The 20,084-nt window shown below is 33.2% G+C and overlaps 2 protein-coding genes across 3 annotated transcripts; both read right to left on the reverse strand.

The window, feature by feature from the left end:
- Nucleotides 1–8,806: 8,806 nt before the first annotated feature.
- LOC143588420 (uncharacterized) lies at nucleotides 8,807–10,476 on the reverse strand. Of its 2 annotated transcripts, none has more exons than XM_077069425.1 (4): nucleotides 9,998–10,476; nucleotides 9,856–9,905; nucleotides 9,595–9,774; nucleotides 8,807–9,467 (listed from the first exon to the last, which is right to left on the reverse strand). In XM_077069425.1, the coding sequence occupies exons 1-4, from the start codon at nucleotides 10,262–10,264 to the stop codon at nucleotides 9,398–9,400; spliced, it is 567 nt and encodes a 188-aa protein (XP_076925540.1). In that variant the 5' UTR covers nucleotides 10,265–10,476; the 3' UTR covers nucleotides 8,807–9,397. The 2 variants fall into 2 exon arrangements, with proteins under 2 accessions (XP_076925540.1, XP_076925539.1); XM_077069424.1 differs by having other exon boundaries at nucleotides 9,595–9,777.
- Nucleotides 10,477–18,453: 7,977 nt separating this feature from the next.
- LOC143588415 (putative carboxylesterase 4, mitochondrial) lies at nucleotides 18,454–19,422 on the reverse strand. The gene has a single exon (XM_077069420.1). It carries the CDS (start codon nucleotides 19,408–19,410, stop codon nucleotides 18,454–18,456), a length of 957 nt encoding a protein of 318 aa, XP_076925535.1. The 5' UTR covers nucleotides 19,411–19,422.
- Nucleotides 19,423–20,084: the final 662 nt, after the last annotated feature.

The following is a 20,084-nucleotide window of genomic DNA, read 5'->3' on the forward strand; positions in this document are numbered from 1 at the left end:
GACGAATAAAGATTCACATAATCCTTCAATTGAATTGAACCCCAGGCAAAAACCACAACGATTCCTTTCGTATCTTCATCGTTTCTGAGCCAGTAGAAGGTTCCTCCACCTCCGCTAGTACTGAACATATTATTATTATCAAACCCTAATTGAGATATTTAGAAATTGTTGTTGATGGTGTAACGAAAGGGGGAATTGAATTGGGTTATATTGGTCAGTGTGGCTTTCACGAGCGGTTTGTATCTTATCGTGCGGTGTGGGGTCCGGCGGAAGACGACGGCGATGAATTGTTGGAGACGTGCTTTGGGTTTTTGTTTCATCCTTGTGGCAATATTGTCCACTAATGTCAGTTGATGTCAAATAATGTTATGCCAATTATATATTTAACTATATTGCTTTTGACACACTTTAACTCATACTAAACGGGTTCGTGCGCGTAACAAAAATCATAGTAATCTGAATCGGCAGAGATAAAATCAGAGCGGACCGGACGGTAAATTTATTATTGAAGTTCAATGCGTGAAACCAAACCATTAGTAACGATTTAGTTTAAAATTTCAAAAGTTGAGTTTCGGTTCTCAATAACAAAAAATCGAACGAACGGTTTCGCTCACGGTATAACTTAGAAATTGTTAAAACCGAATTGTGAACACCAGTACGTAAAATGTTAATTTTTTTTGTTTGAAAAATTATAGCAATACCATACCCAAATTAAAGACAATAAAAATGCTCATTTTATCGTGCAATTTTTTTAAAAAATATTAACGTGTGAAAAAATTGTGACAGTTGGAAAATCATTGGCGTGAAGTTAGTTTACAACTAAATTAAAAGAAATATATGGGTAAAGATTAAGGTCCAAAGTTGTAACTATTTTTTAAATTTATAAAAGTTGAATAAAGTTGAGTGGGCAATATTGTAACTATTTCAAGACATATTTTCCAATTGACAAGTTTGTCCTTATTTTACATGCTATATAAGGTGTACCTTAGGTAATAAAAGTTGTAATTTACTTAAAAATTGGGTGACTTAATTTGCCCATATTTCATGTATTATATATAGTATAGATATAGATATATATAACGTGTTATAGTATAAACGTACAAATCTATAACAATGCACGTTTCTTTAAGAACCGATAATATGTTAGAAATGATATATACTTGTATGCAATGCGGAAAAGATAATCAGAAATAGTGAGGAAGAGAAATATGAATGATTATATAAGTATTTTGTGCATCGTATTATATAAAATGCTCATGGTTTATCACATGTCTTTAGTGTTGAAACGAAATAAAACGTTTATCTATATCATATGTGACAAATATGTCATGTAGACGAACACTCTTGATTAGTTAAATTCGCATTGAGTTTTATTCACTTTTGAGTCAAAGATTATTGGGATACGCAATAGCGTTTAACTATAGCCAAACAAATATGAAATCATAAACGAACACATGAACTTGTTTGTTTATGTCCTTTCGTTGACATGCTAACTTAACTAAAACAAACTTGAATGAATTTAATCGTACTGTATGTACATGACATCTATGTTAGTATGTAAGCAATCAGGCATAATAATTTTTTTGTTTTGGTCTAACCATTCGAAATATGATTTCCCTCCTAGAAATATATATTCAAAGATTATTATAAAGTTTAAATAAAATCCTAAAAAGATTATTAGAGGTGATTGTCACTTGTCATGATTTTTCTTTAAAGTGAGTCCATGAAACTTAAAGCAAAAATAATTAACAACGTGATTCATGACTTAACTTGCTAAAGTTGTAAGAGATATTACAAGTAATTTCATTATCGAGCATATATTTCCATCTTATTTTTTTCATTTTTGTATTTTAAAATGTTATTTGTATGTAATATGTTTCACTGGTTTAAATTCATTAGATTTTGTTAACTGGGCTCTGATCAACCCCTGCAATATAAGCCTTTGTCGCCTCTAATACGGGTTCAACCGACTTGAAAAGGTCCAACACCGAAACCACTTGTCAAGTACGAATCACATATACAATGCTTGAGTTATTTCGATATTCGAATTCTGTGTTTGAAATGGACAAAGTCAGGATAAACTTTTGGAAAAGATATAAAAAGCCGGCCGTCCGGTAGATAACAAAAACCCGTTCTAACATAAAGCTCATCAATGGGCCTCGATCTAATATGGGCTTACATAAAGGACATATGAATCACTTACTTCAAGTAACTTCATAATTGGGCCGGCCTATTAGTTGTCATAGTATATATAGAATTAGAGGTGCACAAATCGGGTTTTTCAAATACCCGGGTTTGGGTATGGAATCGGGTTCGGGTATGACCGGGCATTGAAAATCAGGTATTGGTAATACCCGGGTCGGGTTCGGTCCGGGCATTGTCTCAAAAAACCATACCCTATGCATCGGGTTCGGGTCGGGTATAGAACCGGGTATTCTAAAACTGAGTATTTGAATACCCTAATTTTGGGTATTGAAAACCCGTTTTTTCAGGGTTTTCCGAATATTTTTCGGGTATAAATTGGAATTTTTTTTAAAGGTTGCATTTTTTAGGGGTATTTTCGGATATTTTTATGGTATTTTTCGGATGTACATCAGGTATTTGTTTAGAAACATTTCAATATGATGTAACGGATATATATTAAAAAATGAAACTCCGTGTAAGGCAACTTTAATGAATTCATATTATTGACTATTAATATCGATTGGCATAATATTTTTATTACATTACATGACTTGACCTGAACCGTTTAACTGGACCAAAAAGAAAACCGAATAGAAAAAAATGGGTCATTCGTTTCTCAAAAAAAATTTGAACCCGAAGGAAAAAGATCATGGCTATCATTGACAAGCTAGCAAGATAAGAGGGTGGCGGTGATGCCGCGATCGTCGACTGTGTTACAATGCGGAGGCAGAAAACGAGTAAGTTACTTGATGGTGAGAGGCGGAGTAGAGGTTTGCAATGATCAGGTGAGTGTGATGTGTGTCTACATCAATGATGTTTTTAAGGTTTATGCATGATTGTATAAATAAAATTGGGAAAGGTAAAGTAAAAAATGTAAAAGGTAAAAACTGTGGGACCCGATTATAGCTTTTGATTTATTGTTTTTATTATTTTTTATTTATAATTATAAACATTGATACACATTAAAAGTTATTATGATAGTATAGTTTCTGTTTATAGGCTTCGTTAAATAATTAATCATCAAAATATTACTTGTTATGTTTACATCAAATAAGAATTGGTTATTTCATTTTTTATTTGTGATTGCAAAAGCAAGTAATCGATATCACTTTTTTATCCTTAATAAATAAAAACTCATCCGACAAATTCATCTAGCTGACACAGGCATCGCCTATTTTGCTAAACATGTTCACAGGTTTGACCAGAAACTATATAAGTTGAATCAGTTTAAACTGAAAATTCAAATCCACAAGTTTGAAGACAGGTTCATGTCGTATTAGAAATTCACACTCTTACATGTAACATGTTCTTGGTGAAAGCTTGAAACCCTAAAGTCTTGCAATTAATGAATACTTGTATATAATAGATATAAATAGTGAAAGTTAATAACTAATACGGTTTTGTACTTATAAACATACTAGGTTAAAAACCCGTGTGTTACACAGGCTGAAAAATTAAAATGCTAAAATTCATATCTCAAATATAAAAATATCACTTTGTTTAACTTCTTAACCCGTTGTTCCAATTGTTCCTCTTCTAATTGTCCAGTTCTCCTTTTTATTTTCTTCAAAATAATCTCCTATACATAATAGACTCTAGTTTTTCATCAACTATGAAAGTTGATAATACTAATAAAAACATGAAATATATTTAAGAAAATTATGTATGTATGTATGTATGTTCCTACTCAAATATAAAATAACAACGTAAGTTAAAAAAAAGTTATAATTATACTTTGAGTGGCATTTCATTTGTTTAAAATCTAATGACAATTTACCAATTCACTATAAGACCTAAGATAGATTCTACTTTTTAGCACAATTCACATGTATAATAAATCAATTAATTATGTTTATAAATACATTAGTTGTTCAATCAAACATACTCAACTTATCGACCCATGAACTATGAAACAGATGATGTGAAAAAAAAAGTATCAAGATGGTTAGAGATGGTCAACTTAGCTGTATAAGCCATAGTTGAATTAATCCAAGGCAATAGCGAAATGAGTCAATGCTTTAATACAACAGAGGCAGTAGAATTTAACTTTTCTTTGCAAATATACATCAAACAAATCATAACAAATTACTAATTATGTCTTTACATATACATAAGTAAAATATTATGCGTGGAAAATAAAATTACTCATTTGCGCCTCAAAAAGAAAGTATGATGTCTTGAAAAACTGACTTGAAAGCACAACCAATAATCGCGCTTATGCAAAAATAACTCCATATAAATAAAAACTTGGTTCACACTGCAACAAATAACTTATTAGTTTGATTCATTAACATCAAATTTAAAAATACTTTTCTAAATCGTGTACTTTACAAATATAATCATATTCAAGAAAAGAAAACATAGGCACACCCCGCTGCTATAGTTGATTATATGAACATGAGTCACTCAATAGAAATCAAAAACCTTCTTTTTGTCAAAAACCTTATTGATAAAAAAGTTAGATCAAATGGAGCCATGTACTTTTTTCTCTCAAATTTTCCCAGGCTTCACAATTGGAAAACTTCTATCAACATATTCTACTCAAAGTACATATTAATTGGAAGTTGTTAATTGATAAATTAACAAATAAAACAACAATTATTTTGAAAAATTATTATATTGGTTAGATAATTGTATATATCTAGCCCATAACACCAAAATTAAATATAAATAAGTATAATTAATTTAAGTCTTTCATTTATATTAAGAATTGTCTAAAATAAATAGGGCTTGTTAAGGAAAGTTTTAATTCATTTGTTTTAATTAAAAAATTATGAATTAAATGTTCAAAGATAAGGGTGCCACTTGGCACAAAAATAAGCCAATTAGACGCCATGTGACACAAACATCATTTTTGTTTATTATAATAGTAGATAATTGACGAAAGATCACCATGACGATATAATTAAGGAAATATCTCATTTGCGTTGTAACTTTATACCTATTTACAACAAGTTTCAAAAACTTACTTCGAGACTTTATAAACCATTAAGAGATGTGTTTTAGCTACCCAAACATACTCTACATCCGACTGATTTATAGGTAACATTTTAATGAAATCATTTAAACCGGTGTGATGATTTAATTAAGTAAAGGAACTCATATCATGTGTTCATCCCAATATAACCTATGTCACATGAACTATGGATTATGTATGAAATATTTTACATTTTGTAAAGAAGAAAAGAAAAGGACAAAATATATTTTCTTTTAAAGAGATAAGTCGTGATGTCTAATCCAAGTGAAAAAGCAATGGCTGCTAAAGGGAAACTTTTGTGTAAATTTAGAATGCGATCTCCGTGTTTTTATATAGAAAATAATCTACAGACTGGTAAACAAAAGCAATAACGGGTATTCTAGATTTCAAGTAATGGTTTATGATTATGAAACTTGTAACGGTTTCGAACAAAACGAAAAATTCGTAAATTAAGTTGAACATGTTTATAAATCAGCATTCGTTATTTATAAATGTAATCATAAATTGAATAGCTTGTAGCCTAAACATGAAGACGTGTTAGAAAAGTTGAAGACATGTTAGAGTAGGCAAAATGTTTGACTTTATGAGTACTTTTTAAGAATACGTGTTAATTAAATGAGAAAATTCTCATAATAGCTCGTTTATATAATGTGTTTCCAAGATTATTCCCATTAATTCAAGTTTCCAACTTTTTCCCTTTGGTATCTCGTCACCGACGACATGATAGCGAACACCGACGATGCGATACTGAAACAAATAGGATAACGACACGTTGCCGGAATAGGTTTAAAGCAGGGTTTCACGATGCGTTAGTGGATAACGCATTTCTGCTACCCTACGTTAGCAACATAACACATCGTCAACCCTATTCCGGCCAGATTCAGACCACGTGTCGTTATCCTATTTGTTTCATTAGCGCATCGTCGGTGTTCGCTATCATGTCGTCGGCGACGAGATATCAAAGGGACAAAGTTGAAAACTTGAATTAGTGGTGATAATCTTGGAAACACATTCTATAAATAAGCTATTATAGGAATTTTCCCTAATTAAATTGCATAAGACTTGATGTCAAATTTTCAAAAGACGTCGATTGGGATTTTACATAATAATAATACTAAATTTATTTAACGGGACCAAGACCCACTAGCACATAGCTAGGTCCGCCCAGGCGCGGACCCACGTGGTAGGGTTCGGGGTCCCGGGACACCAATGTTTTTTAAAATTTACTTAGAAGCCGTATATTAATTTTTTTAAGTACCCCAAAAGAATTGGTATTTAGAACCCATATAACTAATATTGATGTGGCTTGGTGGATACTTCCTTGTTTTTCCAGTGAAAGGTAGCAAATTCAATCCCTACAACCTTCGACTTCGCTGTTTTTGTTTTCTGTTTTTCCTTCCAGCACTAATTTTTTGCTATTTTTTCCTTTCTTTCAAACCTACTAAATATTAATTGATGTTTTTCTTTTTTTTTTCTTAATGGTTTTGTGTTTTAAATGTTTAAAGTCACTTACTGTGGGCTTTAGACTTTGCAACAAACACATTTAAGAATTTATAATACTTTTTTTTCTCATTTTGAATGACATCATGTATTATGTGTTTAATTATGACTTTGTTTTTTTGTTATGTTTCTTGTATCGACCTGACCCGATAATTTTGAACACCGAAAAAATGAGACCCCGTTGGCCAAAAATTCTAAGTCCGCCCCTGGGTCCGCCCATATTACCGGTTTACCTAGAGCATGCTTTATTTGATCATAATTAAACTATAATTTTATCACGAAATCAAAATTTTAAACTGATCATTTTAAAGGGAGTGATTATTTATAAAAAAACATATTTAAAGTATTTATTTAATTATTGCGGGTAGTAAGCAACATTCTCTTGTTTATTCACGTCTTGATTCTACCGTTGGAGCATTGGAAGTAATCATCCTGGTCACAGATCCGAAGCACGATCAAAGTTAGCAGCACACTCTACCCCACCTTGCACGTGCCTTTGTTTCTTTTTATTTTTCAATTGGTTTCTCAATACATAAATAATTCAATATGATACTCTTTTTGAAGTATATTTTATAATACAACTTAAAATGTCAAACTTGTTAAGAGTGAAGCAAGGCTAGATAAATAACTAGTGGTTGTGCTAAAAGTTTAAATTGAATTTAGTTCAAGGTTGTACATTTTTTTAAACCGTTATATAAGAATTATATAAACGAAAATCATAAAAAAGGCAAAACCCAACAAGTCACTAGATAACTCGTGGTATATATGACCTAATCCAACCTTTACTAACTCGTATATGTATCATGCAATAAATATTAAAAAAGAAAATACATGAGCAGTGGCGGACCCAGGAATTTTGGCCAATGGGGTCCCGTTTTTTCGGTGTTTAGATTTTTCGGGTCAGTTGTTGTTCGGGTCGGCCGTCATTTGTTTCGGGTCGAGGCGATGAACATAAATAAAACAATATGATGAAATACGATCGGTCCTCATTAGAAAACACACAAAATTATCAACAAAATACAATGTAGATAACTTCAAAATCAATGTGAAATTATTAACAAAAAGTCCATGTTACATTCTACAAATCACAAACATAAATAGTCAAAGAATGGGCTTTGATATACTTCTTTTTGAATCAAAATCATCCCTTAGGATATGGATGTTAGTGCCTATTATATTCACAGCTTTACGTTGTGTTCGCGTAACCACTTCGAGATTTGTTTTGTCGATCTAAAACTGTGTAAAGCCATACAACTATAGCAGCTTCATAGACCCATATATACGTAGACATTTCAATTGATAAATGCTATATGGAAGACTGCTTATGACCAATCTTCAATATCTGCCACTTCTAATCTTTCTAAACTCCAAAACTCCTTTAGCAAATAGCAAGTTAATAATACAATGACAAAAAACGAGCTCTAAATGAAAAAAAAGGGTAAACTCCAAAGCTCCTATGCTGGATCCAACAAAAGGTAAACTCCACCTGTTCTACTTATGGTCTTCTATCTCTGTGTCCGAATGTTGGTTATTTTAAAGCCCTAACTAGTAACTAATATTGAGTAGGATTTAAAAAAGGATGAAAAAATAAAAGAAAATGGAGGGTTGGAAGACTTGAACTATTGACCTTTGGGATACAAAACCAAGAATTTACCACCACACCACATTAGTATTGATAGCATGGGTTCCAACTCTTAATTTTTATGGGGTCCATAAACAATTTAATATACCGCCTCTAGAAAATTTCTAAAAAACATTGGTGTCCCGGGACCCCGTTCTACACTACGTGGGTCCGCCCCTGCACGTGAGGGAATTTAGTGTTCGTAAGATGTTGAGACCGACTGAACTACTTAGACCGAAACTGGTCGATCTTTTTGCCAGTTGACGATCCAGGCGGTTTGTTTCATTGTTCATTTTAGTGGTTTAATGGTTCAGGAAAATTCGGAGCTTGAAACCAGTCGTGTAAACCGTACCCACTGTTATTATAATCATGACATGTCGTTATCTTTCTCAAAACTTTAAACCAAACTAAAGTTTTGAAAAAAAAAGTAAGTTTAATGGCCAAAATCAAAAGTCACTAGAAAAAACCCGACAAGTTTAGCCCTTAACTTTCAACAAGGTCAAATCAAACCACGAACACTCCAACAAGAATATTATGAAATACAAATAAATATTTTCTATTGGATAAGATTTTCAAAGTTATTAGCAATCATTAGCCAAACCATTAACTACGCTTTTCTAAAAATGATACATTAAACAAACCGCGCTATTTGAATCTTCAATCTTGCAAAAAGATTCACTTAAAACACAAAAGCTCATTGCAAAGGACCCTTCACAAAAAAAAAGCTTCACAATTCACAACGCAACTTTTTAAAGCATGATCACAATTCACAATGGAACCTTTTAGTAAAGCCTTTTTCCATCAAAATGATATCATATTTATTATCATTCTTTTGCAATCCCACAAATTCTGATTCATAAAACATGTATAAATAATAAATAAATGATTGTAAGAAAAGATAGGTAGAAATTGATCTCTTTCCAAATTTATTACAACAACAAAGTGTTGGGATTTGTGGCAGTGTTGGCCCCCACAAAATTACAGTCAGTTAATAATAATGTTGCAGCAGCAGGAAATAAAAAAGAAACTTCTACCAGTAAAAGTACAAAATAAACCCTAAATTATTACAATAACGAAATTAGGAGGAGTCAATTTTGTGCAATTCAATTAATTAATTAAGGCTTCAAACGAACCCATTGGTACCTTCCTTCAATTGGAACGTCTTTCACAATATCATAATTGTACCTGTTGCATTTGATTAAACCAAACAGTAGAAACGAATTAGTTGAAATTCTGTTTGTACTGGTGTACTCTAAAATGCGCATGTGCAGAGAGCTAGGTACACGTTAACATAACACCGAGTAGTGCTTACTTTTTGGCGAATCGTTTTTGTTCCTTCTCTTCTGCTTTAGCGAAAAACTCATCTAGCTCCGCAGCTGACGGCATGTCCGTCGCCGGCGGCGGCGGTTTCCGGCGAGATGTAGCTTCGTTCACCGATACCGATTCAATCTCTTCGGTTTGCAAACAAACTACTGTTGATGCGCTTGTATCTCTACTGTAGATTAACATATATTAATAATTAATAATAATATAAATAATAAGTCGGAGTAATTTAGAATTTTATATATTTGACCTAAAACCGCCATTAGCGGACATGAAGCTTTCTTCAGGAAGGCACACAGCCTGCAATTAAGCATTAATAAATGAAATTGAACGTTAATAACTCAAATCTACATGACGAAACGTATAATTACGATAAAATCTGAGTTTCATACCTTCAGATCTGAGATCGAATCGTCATTTACAGAATTAATAAACGACGACGAGTTAACGTAATCGGAGGTGCCGGATTCCGCCGTTGATTCTACATTCTTATCAAAACTGACGTCATCATCACGTTTCGGTTGAATTTGAAGGTGAGAAACATTATCGTTATTGTTATCAGCTTGAGAGTCAATTTTTCTTCTCTTACCGGAAGGTGTAACTGCGTCTGGATCTCTACTCCGATGGCGAACGGTTCCATGTGAAATTGAAGGTTCCATTGCAGGAATTTGTTCCGTACAGTTAGGTTTGTTGGTGAGTAGTGTGTGAATGATGGATTATATACAGTTACCTGATGCAGATTCCTGTAAAAAGCTTACATGTGAAAGTGAAGGGAGGCTGGCTACTTGAGAATTGACAGTGGAGAAGAAAGAGCGGAAATAAAGGTGAAGGTGTGGACCATGGATATCAATATATGATCGGATGGTGTACAATTAATGAGTCGGTTGCTTTCTATTTTAGATTTAATTATACCTAACAAACTTCACTTTCTTTTTTCTTTTTTGTCTAATAGCGTTTAAACTATCCTGATAACCGAGTTAGAATTATTGAAATGGATGTCAACTGTCCATATTGATTTAACGCTTCAGACTTAACTTATCAGACAAAATATTAAAGCAAAAGCTCATCAATGTCAGAAGACAAAAAACCCTATTGACTCAGGCTTCATACCAGACAAACATGATTTAAATACTTATACATACAAATTATGTTTTTATTTTGTTGTTTTATAATAAAAATGTTTGTAATCAATATCTCATGTATTGATAAGGATTCTAAGTAAAAAATGTACTCTTATATGAATTGTCCCCGAATCTAAACTTCACTTTACTCATCTGAAAAATATTAAGCCGACACTAGCGTGAAAAACAATGCATGGAAGGTTACGCAAAGAATGTAAGCACCCAAGAAAGAAAGATTTACTTATAAGTATAGAAAAAAAATGAATCTCGATTTGTATATTGTAAATTGTGGTTGCTTATACAACATATTTAGATAATAGTTATAGTATACATAAGATATAAATTTGTCGATGAAATGCTAATAATACACAATATAATCAAAATGTATAGTTAGAATGATTCTTCCCCATAAAATTTGTTAGATCTAAATATTACCGGTGAATATAATTATTCTAAATGTGCTAAACAATTTTGTGGAAAAAGTTAATCGGGTTTTATTGTTCGTTTAAAAATAATTAACGGGCGTTGCTTTTGAGTATATTAAGGTGCTGTTTGTTTTTCCTCAGAAGCACTTCTTCACCTCTTTTTTCTGCACTGAGAAGAGGGCACGCAGACGTTGGGCTCTGCAGTGTGTTTGTTTTTTCGAAGACGTTTCATTAAAAAACGTCTGCACGCCCTCTTCTCCCAGAAGTGTTGGTATTGCTACTTCTCACCTCTTCTAACCCAATTTCTTTCCATCATTCTTCTTATTCCATCAGAACCCCCAAACCCTAATCCCCTCCTCTCTCCACTGCCGCCCAACTCCCTCACCGAACCCCGTCGCTCCACTGCCGCCCTACTCCCCCACCGCTGCAACCCCGTCGCTCCACTGCTTCAGCGCCGCCGCCCCAACGCTGCAACCCTGCCGCCGCCTTTCTACCTCCTCTGATGCATTCCGACTGTATTCATACAGTAAGGACCAAATAGAAACATATAATAATAATAATAATAAATAATAATAATAATAATAATAATAATAATTGTTTCTTCCAGTGCTGAATTGGAAGAAGTCAACGTCATCTTCTTCTTCGTTGACTTACCGGAACACAGTACCTGATGGAGATTGAATGTTTATTAATTGATTTATAGTTTATGTATTGATTTGTTATTCTTTTGATTCAGATTGAAGTTGTTTAATAATGTTGTTGATCAATTAATATGTATGTTTCACTCATGCCATTGCTAATTTGCTAACAAAAGAGAAATTATTATTATCAGTTTATTTTAGCAGTCTGCAGATGTTAAAAAACAAACAATCTTCTTATTACAGACTGCAGAGTTTTGATCCACCTTTTCTGCTACAGATGTTAGCAGATGTGGTTTCGCAGTCTTCTGACATTTTACCTCTGAAAAACAAACACCACCTAAATAAACTTTAAATGTTTGATGGAACGTGATTGAAACTTAAGGTGAGATGACAATGATGGTGAATGGTGGATAGAATTTTATTACACACAGTGGACCCATCTACACAACGAGTTTAATAAACAAATGTTCCAATACCATACTTTATGGCACTCATTCTATTATAAAACTTGTACTTTATAAAGTAAAAATGTTAATTCTAATTATTAAGGTTCATGAAATTTTGGTCATTGTTGTTTATCTTAGATACCACAAACATTAAAGAGGGTCATTCGAAATTATACGCGTCTGTAGCATTGTATGCACTAAACAAATCAGTAAGACTGTAATTATTTACATAACCAGTCTGATTGAGAATTATTGGACATATTTCATTATCTTTAAACCACTTTAAAACTTCGCCATACTTGTTAAAAAGTTATATCTTAAACTTAAGAAGAGCGTAAAACCTATTTATATGATGCGTTTAGCACATTTGCACGCGTGAATGTGCGTCTAACTTATTTACACGACGCAATATTTATCTGGATATGTATAGTTAGCTTTAGTAAAACATTAAATGGCGCCTTTCCGTTCATGTTCATTAAACAAACAAACGCATGTAAACTAGCATTTTGTTGAATGATTCATAAACGATATACACAATGTTTGATTCAGTTACAACCCTAATAGTGCACCTTCAATGTCATTTTCAAATAAAGTCGCTATGGTAGAATATACTTGTATAAAGTTTATAATTAAAAACAAGTTATATTAAATATATAAAACAAATTAAAATAACTAATAGAAAACGAAAGAAATTGTCGTCTTATGATAAAATAGGAGACATTTGCACGTAGTAAAAAGCACAATTTTAATGAACATCACATCATCTATTGGTCCCCTTCTAAGCTCTTATTATATTACGGAATGTGACTTAACACTTTCTAAAATTTATAACTTAAAACTTATAAATAAAGTTGAGAAATATAAAGTAGTAAACTTAAATATAATATTTATTAAATATAGATTATAAACTTTACTTTATTTTAAAAGGTGGAAATATTTAAAAATGGCCAGTTTTAATCTTGAGCATATGTGATAAGCTGGACCACTTGTGATTATCATTTATTGTTATTTATGTTGTTTGGAATTGTAGTTGATACACTAAAAGTTGTTACTATCATTGGCTTAGAAACACCCCAAGGCCACCAACTTGTATTCTTGTAACTAATATCAATACCAAATGTTAGTAGCTATCGATCAGAAAATTAAAAGTGTTAGGAATGATAAGTTAATTCAGACTCCTAACATTTACTCATCTTATACGTTGTTTATATCTTAATGATTATGAAGGTTTTCCTTATCAACGTTTAGTTAATGATGGCGACTCATGCCATCTTAACATCAATAATTAGGTTCGACTTCTTGGTTCATACTTTTAGATGGTTTGGACATTGAGATGGTTTAGACATGTGAAGAGAAGACATACGACGAATCCTATTAGATCCGTAGAAAACATTACTATAGAGGGGAGGAGGGGTAGAGGACGTCCTAAATTGACTTGGGATGAGAAGATTAGATATGATCTGATAGACCTAAACCTCTCAGAGGACATGGTTGAGGATATGTATTTTTGGAAAAGTAGAATTAAAGTTAATGATTTTTAGGGAGAAATGAACACTTTAGGGCGTCTATTACCTTACTCTGGTCACACACAATAATGGTGTTTTCTTCCCGTGTACATATTATTATTATTGTTATTATTATTATTTGTGTTATTATTATTATTATTATTTATTGTTTGATTTTGATTTCCATATATTGCCCCAGACATATGTATTCTAGAGCTGAGAGTCTCTCGGAAGCCACCTCTTTATCCATATGGATAGAGGTACGGTATGCCTACATCCCACCCTCCCCAGACCCTACTTATAACTTTGTTGTTGGTGGGATTTCACTGGGTATGATTAATTGATTGATATTCTTGGTTCATACTTTTAATCTAGGTTATGGGTTGCGAAATATGTCCTATTCGCCTGTCATTGTCTCTTTTCGAATATTTGTATGTAATTATTAATAAATGAAAATAAAGGTGTCGTGTTATTTATTTTACACGATTGTGTGTACTTATACTCTGAGATAAGTGCATACATGATGCATGCATGTTGTATCATTACATGTTTGTTTTATAAATTAAAGTATTTAGCGATGATTGCTAATTTTTCAAATTTTACAAATAAAATCAACTTACATGGATCCTAATGGTGATTTTAACATATGAGCCGAACTTTTTAAGTTTAACACACTGCTTTAATGGGGTTTGACACATTGCTATCAAGTTGTGCATCAAAACTAATACACAACACCAAATCAAACATTTAAAGTCGGATACACCATTGCAATGAGCTAGAAGCATTCTTATATGCAGTTGTCATTAGATACATTCGACTCCAAATTAATTATAAAAGACATTCAAAGCTAAATGGTTAGACCGTATATTAATGGGCTTGACACATCACCATTCGTTGTAAGATCAATGCTCAACTAAGCGACTTCCAACCTATGAAGACTTTTTTTAATTGTTGATGTATTTATAAACTGGTGAAGTTAATATTTTTCTTTTTATTTCCTTACAAATTCCAAACATAACCTTGCGACATGATTTTTATTTATGGTTTAATATATATAATTTGCGAAATTGACCCTCCACAGAGCACGAGTGTTTACCTCAAAAATTAGCTTGTGAGTTGTGACATGTTTCAAAATAAAGTGTTATGTAAGTTTATTTGGACTTTGGAGCATTGGATTCCTTATGAATGTGATTGATGATGACCAGATGAGTTTGGTTTTTGTTTACCTTATTTACGTGTACTCAACTCCCTAACATTAAAGGTATATCGCTACACATCTACTTTATTTATATGCATTATTCTTATTATTATTACATCAAATATTTTACATAAATGACATAAAAAGTAAAAAAAAAAAAAGTATTTGAAGTTTTTTTTTAAAAAAAAAACTACACCCAATTATAAATGTAAAATGGGCATCAATAACCTTTAAACATCCCAACTCTATGAAATATTATATATAAAATCCCCCCCCCCCACCCCACACACACATAGAGCTTGGATCAAATACAAATCAATTAATACGTTAATTTCATTTGTACATTAATTTTTATGTATATGTGTGTGTGTGTTGAGGGGGTGGGGGGGGGGGGGAGGGTTAAGAACTCTAAAAATTTAAGAACTTTAATAACTTTTAACAACCAATCAAGTAAATTTTTTTATATGTTAACGTTATTTGGGAGTAATTGCATTATATTGTATACATAAATTTGTGATTAGATATATGAATCACAAGTTTACATATGTGTAAATAAAACAATTTCGATATGTAAGAAATTAATAGTGTAAAACTTATTTTCATAATTTTAATCGTAAATATGAAAAAGAAAAGGTGATAAAAATATGCTCAAATAATATAAATATATAATCTTTGTAGAAAATAGTTGTTATTAAAATTCTTAAATTATTTAAGAGTTGTGAAATGAAACCCATTCTATCTTTGTATGTATAACATATATATAAATTTATAACGTGTATTTAGAAGAAACTAAATATTATATTTTTCATACATATATTTATGGATAAATAAGATAGTTCTAAAACACCGTCCAATTCTCATTCACGTGTCTATTATATTATCTTACTAGGTTATTGACCCGTATCTTGCACGAGTTGAATAACTTAAAAGAATGATAAATAAAGTTCAGTATTACATTAATTAGTACAAAGTTAAATTGCACCTATAATTCACAAACTTAAAATAGATCATAAATCTCTGAGTATTTCTTTCGACACATCATTAGATTAATGATGATACAATAAAAATATGGTAACAACTAAGGTAGGAGAGTATTATGAGAACATAACTCGTACAATTGGAACAAAACAAACCTGTCATAAATGGAAGAAAGCTCTTGATTTATCGAAGAATATGTAGTAAAAGAGAATCGATATGGTTTTAATCAGCAATATATGGATAAAAAGAAATATATTATGGCTACAGAGAAAAAAGAATGTGGGATGGGTTTAGTTAAAGATCCACATATTTTTAACAATGAACCCGAGTAAGTTTTAAGGCCTAAAATGATTCATATACCTGTAAATGTTTTTATATATATATAAAACGATATAATTCATGTTGGAGAAGTAAAATAATAAAAAATCTTCAATTTATAAAATAAGTTTAATAAGCAAACCTAATTTCTTCTTAAATAAAATACGTCTTGTAAACACAATTATGGAAATCAAAATGATTAAAAATTATGTATGTTTAATGTATAATTAATAGGAGAGAGAGGCGGGAAGATGGAGTAAGAGTGCACCAAAGAATGACATTTGGCACAATAAAACATTTATTTATTATATAGTATAGATTTGAAAAAAAAAAATTTGAATATCAATGAGAGTAGTGAGGGAAATATTTACCCTTGGACTTGTACGAGTATTAAAAGGTTAATTATGAATTAACAAGTTTGTTTTTTATTAAGAATCTCTTTTTTTCACTATCGAAATGCCCTTCGACTTATGCAATTCCACCAAATCTTTCATGTTAAACGAAAAAAAAAGGAGCCCACACCATCTTAAAACTTCATCCCACACCCCCGTAGCAAACCCACAAGCTGTAAAAATGTGATCAACGGTCTCTCACCATCATCACAAAAAACACAAACACTATTATCGGTGTTTGTATTCCTTTTACACAGAACCGCCTTAGTAGGAAGGCGATCCAATAAGGTTGTCCACGTAAAAATATTACACTTTTTCGGAATCCATTTACACCACTCTATAGCCAATTCGACATTATTTAGGCGATTCCCAGCCGACCACCCTCTAAAAGTTGCAGCCGAAAAGGAGCCCCCTTGGTCATCGTCCCAGCTCCCCGAATCCGCTGACTTCTTTATAACCACCTTCTTTACAACATCGACTAGCTCTTGCAAATGCATCAGTTCTGAAAACGAGGTCGGATCTTTCTTCTAAGACCACATCAACAATACCACAGAACCCTCCATCTTTAATTTATCCTTCACCACGCATCTTTTATCAATGTCCAAAGTAAAAAGAATTGGGAATCTATCCATTAAACAACCACCTGGAATCCACCGGTCTAACCAAAATCGCACAGATGACCCGTCTTTCAATGAGCAGTTTATTAGATCATTAAAAGAGAGATTGTTCACCCACATCTTGTTGCATTCCTTGATTATATTCGACCAACCACTAGGCAGACCACACTTCACATAATAGACCTCCTATTTTATACTAAAATTATGTATGATCTCTACAATTCTCTTCCATAGCTAGTTCATCTTTTTCCTATAACGCCAAAGCCATTTAGAAATTAAAGCTCTGTTAATATTAAACAAACTCAACAAACCCAAACCAACGTTTTTCTTTGGACGGGTAACGACATTCCAGGCGACCCAACGGAGCTTTCGAATGTCTTCATTACCTCACATAAGAAATCTTCAAAAGCGCTTCCAAATCATGAAGCACTTTCATAGGAGCTTTATATAATGAAAATTAGTAGTTTGGAAGAGCTTCAAGAACCGATTTTACAAGTACCAATATTTCTCCTCTGTCGAAGAGTGTTGGCCTTCCATTTACTCAAGCGTGCTCAGTGCTCTAACAACATTCAACACCGGTTCTCAATTAGCAGTCGATTCATGTTCGCGCAAACATTGATACCCGAATATGTAACCTGAATGGACCCTGCCTAAAGCCCAAACGGAACGGAATTAACACGTTTGTTGTTGAAAGGGATAATTAAGTTATGCTAGATTTATGTGTGTTTAAAAATTAAAGCCTTCATTTAAAATGTAAGTTTAGAAACTAATTTTTGAAAATAAAGTTAACCCAATGGGCTGCAATGGCTAAGCCCATCAGCTACTCGCCATCAAACAAACAAGCCACAAGTACAGCCCAATATACACGTGTTAACTGATATAAAAGTAACTAACGACGTTTACCAGAATTCTTATCCTTTCTCTCTTTATTATTTTGATAATTTTTTAAAAAAAATCTAATAACAAGGAAGTCAGGTAAGGGGGGGAATAAGTTACGCCGCAATATGTAACGCTTGCAATATTTCAAAGTTTATATCATTTATAATGCATGACACGTACTTCACATATTTAAGTTTTTAACATACTTCACTTAAAACTTTTATTGTAAAAGCGAAATTACTCTCTACTCCACAATGAAAACTTCATTGATTTAAACATTTATTTATGTCATCATTGCTTATTATAACCAGCCAATACCTAACACAGATTAAGCCCGATTGTTGATGAAGTTACAAACTCTTGTACGCAAGGTACAAGCACTCTCAACAGAAGGGTTAAATAGGAAATACACATGGTTCTCCCCTTTATCCTCAATCACCTCTACGTCTCCTGTCCACCCATTTTTACCCAAAATACCCTTGTACTGCAACCCCCTATCTTTCAAAATATCCAACTCAGCAACATAAACAAGAACCCTGGAGCATCCAAGGCCCGACACTTTCGGATCCTTATCCGGGTTAATCCACGGGTCATCCGCCCCACTTGTTCCCGGACAGGCAAGCTTCCATAGATCGGGTATTAGCGCGCAAAACGGGTTATCCGCTTCCGACCCGACCCGTTCTTCCCCCCAAAAATACGGGTGGAGCAGAGCAATTCCTTTCAGATTCACCTTCCCGTTCCCACCCGGATTTTCCGACCCGACCCGGATTGCCATGTGGTGGGCGATAGTACCACCGGCGCTGTCGCCGGCAAAGTACACGTTTCCGAGATCGGCGAATTCGTTAATCCACGCCTCCGGTCCATTTCCTGCAGTGTGTGCCGCGACCCACTTGATTGCCTCCCGTGAATCATCGAAACACGCCGGAACGGGATGCTCCGGCGCCGTACGGTAGTCGACGGAGACAACGACGGCGTTGGACTCCGCCGCGATGAGGTTTAGGAAGTTGTGGTAGACCGGCGAGGCGGCGGATTCGATGATGAATGCGCCGCCGTGGAAGTAGATTAAAAGTGGGAGTTTTTGGGCGGCGGTAGTTTGGGGTTTGTATAGGCGGACGGAGAGTGGGGTGTCCGGTTGGATAACGACGTCTTTGGATTGAACGCCGGAGGCAGGGTCGATGCCGGCTGGGACGGTGTTGGTGCCGGAGAGTTTTTCGATACGGCCGTCTTTGTATACTCGGATGAACATGGGGATTTCTGCTTCGATTTGATCAGGTGATGAGTCCATGTTTGGAATGGATGAATGAATGGTGTAGGTTTTGGTTGGTTTATATTTAGATATCAGTCAATGATATTGGTACAGTGAATAGTGATGACTGATGACTTTTGTTTATTTTCTCGTTTTGTTTTTCAACCTTTCATAGGTTTCCCGGAATGGGATTGGTGGAATAAATTATTTATCAAAATTGGTTTATTTCAAACCTATTATTATATTCTATATTTTTTACTGCAGATGATATCTTGCGATTAATTTTTTTCTTTTGGGTTATATCCAAGGTATACTTCTCAACCGACATGAGACTGTACCCTCTAATACGCGGTCGGAAGGAATTCATAAATTGCCGTCCCTTGTCGAGTCCGAACCTAGATTAAAACCATGTTTTGTTTCTTCACCCAGAAGTCTTTCAAACTTTCGTAATTGCAAATCAAACATACATCCTCACATTAGTAAAGTAAAGTACTCGTAATATAATTTATTCATCAATTCAAAATTTGTGAGATTTTTAAGCCCCTTAATTCCGTTTTTCTCGACCACATCTTTTTTTGTTATTTTTAAATACCAATAAAATACTTTTATTAAAAAACTAGCAAGTTGCTAGACCTTCAAAACACGAACCAACACGTCTAATAAACGCGATACCAAAACAAAAAAATCATGGAACACATAGAATAACCAAATAA

Source organism: Bidens hawaiensis, unplaced genomic scaffold (assembly GCF_021521415.1).
Source record: "Bidens hawaiensis isolate Kalapana, Puna unplaced genomic scaffold, B.hawaiensis_p1.1 tig00036359_1, whole genome shotgun sequence".
NCBI lineage: Eukaryota > Viridiplantae > Streptophyta > Magnoliopsida > Asterales > Asteraceae > Bidens > Bidens hawaiensis.